The 8,087-nt window shown below is 46.2% G+C and overlaps 1 protein-coding gene across 1 annotated transcript in view; it reads right to left on the bottom strand.

The window, feature by feature from the left end:
- The window catches only part of DUSP22 (dual specificity phosphatase 22), a 134,508-nt gene extending 128,435 nt beyond the window's left edge, over positions 1-6,073 (bottom strand). Inside the window, exon 1 of the mRNA XM_080582770.1 lies at positions 6,011-6,073. Coding sequence (XP_080438896.1) covers positions 6,011-6,058 — 48 coding nt within the window. The 5' untranslated portion in view covers positions 6,059-6,073. The remainder of the gene's footprint in view (positions 1-6,010) is intronic.
- Between the last annotated feature and the right edge of the window lie 2,014 nt (positions 6,074-8,087).

Consider the following 8,087-nt stretch of genomic DNA (forward strand, 5'->3'; position numbering starts at 1 on the left):
CTTGGGAAATGTGAGAGATTTGGGAAGGGGAAAGTGCTTTATTATTACATGATAGAAGACCCATTCTCCTACTTACTGCGGGGCTAAGAGCATTACTGGTTACTGAACTCTTAGACTTAATTTATACTATTATATTAAATGTGCCTCAGAACGTTCCTGGGTGCTGAGGTTAACTGGCAAAGAGTAGCTTGCTGCCAGGATTCAAATTCATTTAATATCCAAAATTCCATGGCACGCTCAGGACTCATTTAAGCAAGGGTTATTTCACAGCGCTGAAGTTGTGTTGGGGAGCACTGGAAGAGCTCTGTAGTGCAGGTGACGGTGCCCCAGTGCATGGGAATGTTCCTCATCACTCTTAAATTTACTAGTATCGACACAACCTCAGCATGCAAGATCTGAGGAAGAAGAATAACTGAGCTGTAAGTCTTTATGCACTAAGAATAATTACGCCAAACTCTTCCTGTGAATCACAGAACCCTAGGAGTTGGAAGGGACCTCAAGAGATCATCGGGTCCAACCCCCCTGACAACACAGGTTCCCTAGAGCAGGCTGCCCAGGTAGGCATCCAGACGGGCCTTAAATATCTCCAGAGAAGGAGACTCCAGAGCCTCCCTGGGCAGCCTGTTCCAGTGCTCCGTCACCCTCACCATGAAGGAGTTCTTTTGCATGTTGGTGCGGAACTTCCTGTGCTCCATTTTGTGGCCATTGCCCCTTGTCCTGTCCCCACAAACCACTGAAAAGAGGTTGGCCAAATCCCTCTGTCTCCCACACTTCAGGTATATGGAAGGATATTATTTCTTTCCCTTATTTCCATCAAGTCTACAAACATCTCAATGCAGATTTTTTGGACCAGGTCTTTTTGCTGTGGAAAAAGCAGTGTTTATTAGCTTCTGGCTGATGTCAGAAAGCTAACAGTTTAATCAAAGCATGGGATACAGAGTCACAGAATCGTCTAGGTTGGAAGAGACCTCCAAGATCACCGAGTCCAACCTCTGACCTAACACTAACAAGTCCTCCACTAAACCATATCACTAAGCTCAACATCAACATCTTTTAAATACCTCCAGGGATGGTGACTCAACTACTTCCCTGGGCAGCCTATTCCAATGCCTAACAACCCTTTTAGTAAAGAAGATTTTCTTAATATCCAGCCTAAACCTCCCCTGGCACAACTTTAACCCATTCCCCCTCATCCTGTCTCCAGGCATGTGGGAGAATAGACAAATCCCCATCTCTCTACAGCCTCCTTTAAGGTACCTATAGAGAGCGATGAGGTCGCCCCTGAGCCTCCTCCAGGCTGAACAAGCCCAGCTCCCTCAGCCCCTCCTCGTAAGACTTGTTCTCCAGACCCCTCACCAGCTTGGTCGCCCTTCTCTGGACCCTCTCAAGCACCTCCATGTCCTTCTTGTAGCGAGGGGCCCAAAGCTGAACACAGTACTCAAGGTGTGGCCTCACCAGAGCTGAGTACAGGGGGACAATCACTTCCCTAGACCTGCTGGCCACACTGCTTCTTATACAGGCCAGGATGCTGTTGGCCTTCTTGGCCACCTGAGCACACTGCTGGCTCATATTCAGCCGACTATCAACCAATACTCCCAGGTCCTTCTCGGCCAGGCAGCTTTCCAGCCACTCATCTCCCAGCCTGTAGCGCTGCTTGGGGTTGTTGTGCCCCAAGGGCAGGACCCGGCACCTGGTCTTGTTGAACTTCATCCAGCTGGCCTCAGCCCATCAGTCCAGCCTATCCAGATCCTCCTGCAGAGCCTTCCTTCCCTCGAGCAGATCGACACATGCACCTAACTTGGTGTCGTCTGCAAACTTACTGAGGGTGCACTCGATCCCCTCATCCAGGTCATCAATAAAGATATTAAAGAGGACCGGCCCCAGCACTGAGCCCTGGGGGACTCCACTAGTGACCGGCCTCCAACTGGATTTGGCTCCATTCACCACAACTCTCTGGGCCCGGCCATCCAGCCAGTTTCTAACCCAACAAAGCGTACGCCAGTCCAAGCCATGAGCAGCCAGTTTCTTGAGGAGAATGTTGTGGGAAACGGTGTCAAAAGCCTCACTGAAATCAAAGTAGACCACATCCACAGCCTTTCTCTCATCCACTAAGCGTGTCACTTTGTCATAGAAGGAGATCAGGTTCATCAAGCAGGACCTACCTTTCACAAACCCATGCTGACTGGGCCTGATCGCCTGGTTGCCCTGCAAGTGCCGCGTGATGACACTCAAGATAATCTGCTCCATGAGCTTCCCTGGCACTGAGGTCAAGCTAACAGGCCTATAGTTCCCCAGATCAACCCTCCGGCCCTTCTTGTAGATGGGCATCACGTTTGCTTGCCGCCAGTCGACTGGGACCTCCCCTGATAGCCAGGACTGCCGATAAATAATGGAAAGCGGCTTGGCCAGCTCCTCCGCCAGTTCTCTCAGTACCCTCGGGTGGATCCCATCTGGCCCCATTGACTTGCTTACATCCAAGTGTTGTAGCAGGTCGCCAACCATTTCCTCGTGGATAGCAAGGGCCACATCCTGCTCCCCATCCCCTTCCACCAGCTCAGGGTACCAGGTATCCAGAGAACAACCGGTCCTGCCGCTAAAGACTGAGGCAAAGAAAGCATTGAGCACCTCAGCCTTTTCCTCATCTTTTGTAACTAAGTTTCCCCCCCGCATCCAGTAAAGGATGGAGATTCTCCTTAGTCCTCCTTTTTGTGTTGATGTATTTGTAAAAACGTTTTTTGTTATCTTTAACGGCAGTAGCCAGATTGAGCTCCAGATGAGCTTTGGCCTTTCTAATTTTGTCCCTGCATAGTCTCGGAACATCCTTATAGTCCTCCTGAGTGGCCCGCCCTCTTTTCCAAAGATTATAAACCCTCTTTTTTCTCCTAGGCTCGAGCCACAACTCTCTGTTCAGCCAGGCCGGTTTTACAGCAGTCACCATTTCAGTAGAAGCAAAATTAAACTGGAATCACAGCAAGAGCCAACTTATTTGTCAGCTTTAGAACTACTAAGCACAAGCAACAGTGGAAGTGGCCACCAAAGTGGAAACTTCAGAAGAAATTAGTACACAGACTGTCATCCACCCAGACACTAGAGAGTTCATGTATTTGTTGTCAGTGCATGCTAAAACCCCTATGTCTCTGTCATCAGTTCACAAGGAGTAACGACCAGCAGCTCCCATATTACTCCATGAAACAAATTGCAGACCACATCTAAAGAGTTCATTTGTGCTTGTAACGTTGGTTTTGCTGCACTGCTACATCCATTCCCTACCCGCCATTTGCTTTTTGAAGTCTCACATACCCATATAGTCTTTATTTATACAATATTTTATTTTTTCCTTAGAAGATCCTTGCCTTATTTGGTACACAGAATGAATGGTGAGCATTTAATAGGCATAGACTGAGTACTTCATTTTCTCTTTATTAATGAAAGCAAGCCTGGACCTTATGTTCTGAAGTAACAGCAACAACAGAAGACGTAGAAGCATCTCAGTACAGTAGGCACAGAGAGCAGCCAAAGATATTTAAATTGGGTTGTGGGAGATAGAAGTTCACTTCAGCTTTGACACTGGCAAGTCTAAATCCAAACTAGTGCTCGGAGTTCAGGTCACACTGTGGACAGTACCACAGAACCACAAAAGCGAGAGCTAGAGAAAGTCTTTCAGTACACTGCTTACAGAACTCAATGACAGAAGAAAATTCAGCTCCCCAGGAAGAAAACATGAAGTATTACAAACTCTTACATAACGTGGAAAACCACATAATAGGATCCAATGGCTGGAAGCTGCAGCCAGGCACAAAGAAATTAGAATTAATACATATTTAATAAACAGGATGATTAACTACTGGAATAAACTACCTAGGGAGTTTGTGGATCTTCTTGATATCTTTGAATTAGGGCTGGACTTGTTTCTTAAGATACATATGGCCAAAAATACAGCTATAGGCCTCAATACAAAGTTAACTGGGTGAAGTATAAGAGAGAAGGTTTACAAGAGGTCCAAAGAAATTATTTATCACTCTCCCCAGCCTTCAAATTTAAGGAAATTTTGAGACACAGGAGAGGGACCGTCTCACTGGGAAGGCCATTTCATCACATACAGTGATTTTTACAGAGCAGCCAACACGCTGAAACCCTTAAATGCAGAGGATTACAATCCATGCAGTTCAGAGCAAGTCAGTCAGTTAACATACCATGTCTCCATGAGTAGGGTACAAGCAGCAAAGAACTCTCTGGAATTTTCACTGTTTCCAAAACAGCTGCTAACCACCGCCAATGAATAGTATGGGATGACAGACTCAGAGAAGAGTTCCTCAATGTGCCAGTTTCCCAAGGAGAGGCAATACTTGAGCACCTGGCCTCTGACTGATCAAGTGGCTTTAAATAAACTACTTTACTTTTCTCTGCATTAGTTTTTTCCATCATTGTACTACAACAAATGAAGACCTTATAAATTCAAAATAGTTTGGCCTTGGAGGCACATAAAAAATAAAGTAAGAATCTCTGAGACTCTGAAACATGCACAGACTTGTACGTGGTCAGAGGGAACTACAGAGAAACAAAGCAGAAAAGATCATCCATTACAAGCAGGGCCGCATATGAGCTCACTGGCACCGTGGAGTGCTTTATTCCCTGGATCCTAATACCTTCTTGGCATTTTTCCCCCTCTGTCCCTTCCCCATTGCAATCTCTACAGAGTACTCCTTGCAACACATCAGGTTTCCCTCCCAGCATACCAGCTGACTGGCACTTATCTGTTCCTCACTGCAAAATGGCATCTAGGGAAAGTGCAACTCTCACACTCTAACCTTAAAACAGCCACTGGGAAGCAGGGAAGGGATAAGTTATGACCAAAACAGGGTCTAAGGCACAGGGTCTAGAGGCTACCTTTCTGCTGGAGGAAGTATTGCCAACAAATGATATGACTTATGCTGGGTTTCCCTCCCCTCTCCCGCTCATTTGCAATGATATGTAGGTTATTTCCTTTTATCTCTTTAGCAGTTTCCTCATCTCTGTGGTACTGACACTAACTTCTGCCAGAACTTAGATGTGATCGGATAATAAGCATTAAAGCTTACAGAGCTCAGAGATTCTTGATGAGAGTTGTTTGAGACAAAAATCCACACTAATCACCTTAGCAAGCCAGTAAGTAATACTGCTTAGGTTTTGAACCACGGGTTGCAATTCCTGTGCATCGCACACATATCTCAAGTCAAGAGAGCTAAACGCAGCATTAGAAGGGATATCTGGGTCACTGAGTTCACGAGTTATTAATGCAAAGAGATTCATACCTCTTCCACAAACGTATCAAGAACGATCTTCTAAACGTTACCTTTGCCCCCTGCAAGGGGGAAGCTGTTGCTGCTTTTGTACTGGAGCTATCTCAGGTCTGTGCAACTGAAATGCCCTGAATCTGAATAAAAATCATACCGAGACTTTGCATAGGTTTATAGGATGCAGATCATATTCAACTTGGAAATTATGAGGCCACCTCACAGCTGAAGCATACTGAGATGTCTGCATTTGGGCACTTCATATTTCTAATGCAGTTCTTCATGAACAAATGAAAGGAATGCAGATGCTGCTTAAGCTGACAGACAACTATCCCTTGCTATCACAACAAATACACAGGCAAACATAAGCGGAACAGCAATTTTTAAATGCACATCTGTCTTAGTTTCTTCATTTAAGGCCAAGGTATCCAGGATCTTTTTGTATTAGTTGTTCTACTAATCAAAAAGCACTGCTTTCTTTACAACATACATCAAATTATTTTGAACTTGGCTACTGCTCTAGCTAGCCAGGCCTCCTGCTATAAGAGAAAAAAAAAAAAAAAAAACACTTCTTCTCCGCACACTCCACACTTACACAGCTTCCACAGCTCCACAGCTTACACAGCACAGTGGTTCCACATCCACACAGTCTTCCTTATTTGAAAGCTCAACACAGAATCATAGAAACATTTTCACATCTTTGCTCTGAATTTGGCAATTCACCATCCAAGCCTTACCTCTTTGTGGAGCTGGAGCAGCAAGGTTTTGTCCTGAGGCAAAAACATTGTCTGAGAAGCACAGGTAGCCAAGTGTCAGACCAGGAATGAAAACAGCAGGATATCTGACTTCATAAAAAGTAGCTAAAATGAATCAATCTATGTGTACACAGACTCAAGAACCTAGTCTGCAGCAAGGAGCAAGCCTACAGCAGCTGCTTACCAGACATGGGGGAGAAAGGATGAAAAACACCTTATTTCCAGGTTAAATACATCAGTGCACAACAAGGGCCAGGTGCTCCCTGAGTGGCTGGGAGCCAGGAACTCAGCACAGTAACACAGCTTTCAGGGCAGGAGCCTCAATAGCCGGGGCCCCACTAACTGGGGCCCCATCCTACAACTGCCCGCCAGAGCGAGGTGGTGGATGGCAGCTGCAAGTCCCTAACAATGTGGAAGAACCAGGGTCAAGCTAGAAACACAAGTCAGCAAATCAGTCTAAAGCTCTGGCCCAGGAAGAGAAGCTACAAGCAGATACAGCCCAGTGACCACGAGGCAGGGCTGGGTCAAACTGAGAAGTTAGTCCACAGCTCGTTGTCCAGACCCCAGCTGGTCACAGACGTGGCTGTAGAGCACCTATGAATGCTTCCTGAGGAAGTACAGGAATTGTACCTGTATATTGTCTATCCAACCAAGAGTCAGAAGAATACTCTGTCCTTGCAATTTAATAGGGATATTGAAAGAGCTCACTGTTTTGCAGTTCTGTCCCTCACAAGAAGTTTGTGAAAATACCTGCAGGTGGGGAGAAGGCATTTGATTCATGCGACCCTTGTCAATGCTGTTCATTTTCATAAGGAACAAATCCATGCAGCACTATCAGCACAGCCCGATTGCAGGGGCTGTGAGGACTGATCACGGGTGGCAAAATCCCATTGTGCAACCGTGATGCTCTCTGGAGCCTTGGATGGATCGGAGTGAAATCCTGCCAGCAGCAGCAACTTAGAAGCTGCTAATTAAACACAAGTTTCTGCATGTAGAGATGAGGAAACACTAAGTGGACCAAAAAGAAGATAGGGCAGTTAAGAGGGAAGGGGAAATCTGTGTTCAGGGAAACATCACCAGCAGCGCAGCGATACCTCTTTTAAATGTTTGGGGTTTTGTGTTTTGTTATTTTTTTCCATTTTTTTCTTCTCTTTTCTTTTCCATTCAATGGCCAAATGTAATTAGTTTGAGGGAAGTAGTCTGAACCTGAACCATCAGCAGTAACCAGACAAAAACATTTTATAGGAGAAAACAGGAGACCCAGTGCCCCAGTTGTTCTCAACTCTTTCACAGGCTGTGTAAGAGTAAGCCTGTGTCTGGCTTGCTCAAAACATTTTCTCTCCTTTCACCCATCAATTTATGAGGAGAACATCTCTGGGAAACTGGTTGAGATGAAAGTTTTACCTTCACAGATACCCATTGTAGCGTCCAAAGCTATTTTACTAGCAAGGCTGGATGTCCTGGTGAACTGTGTAGAGTGAACACAAATTGAACCTGTGAGTTTACAGTTCTTTTGGCCCCAAATTATCTGCCACCAGCATCCAACCTTGGCTGGCTCCTGCCTCCACAGCTATATTTAGGGCCATTGCCCTGTGGGCCCAGAAAGCACCCCATTCTCCGTGGGAGCTGCTCTCTTCCATCACCCCTCATGGAGGCAGTCACTTTCCTCACACACACGGAAAAGAGTTTTCTGCCCCAATTGCTGTGTAACTTTCCTCTCCTCGTGTCAGAGGCACTAGGACGCTACCTGAGGGAGGGGTTGCGTGGTCCAGGCACTTGGGAGGGGAACGGCCACTTGACAGGCCACATACAGCCCAGAGCTGTGACTGAAGGCCGGGAAATAATGCATGGAGCAGCACCTCCTCTGTGACAGCCACTTCTGCAAAGGGCCACTCAGATTTCATCACACTGACAGTGGGGTTAACACTTAGAATCATTAAGGTTGGAAAAGACCCCAAATCATCTGGTCCAACCATCCCCCTACCACCAATGTCACCCACTAAACCATGTCCCCAAGCACCACATCCAACCTTTCCTTGAACACCCCCAGGGATGGTAA

Source organism: Anser brachyrhynchus, assembly GCF_964034855.1.
Source record: "Anser brachyrhynchus genome assembly, chromosome: 2".
In the NCBI taxonomy this organism is placed as follows: Eukaryota; Metazoa; Chordata; class Aves; order Anseriformes; family Anatidae; genus Anser; species Anser brachyrhynchus.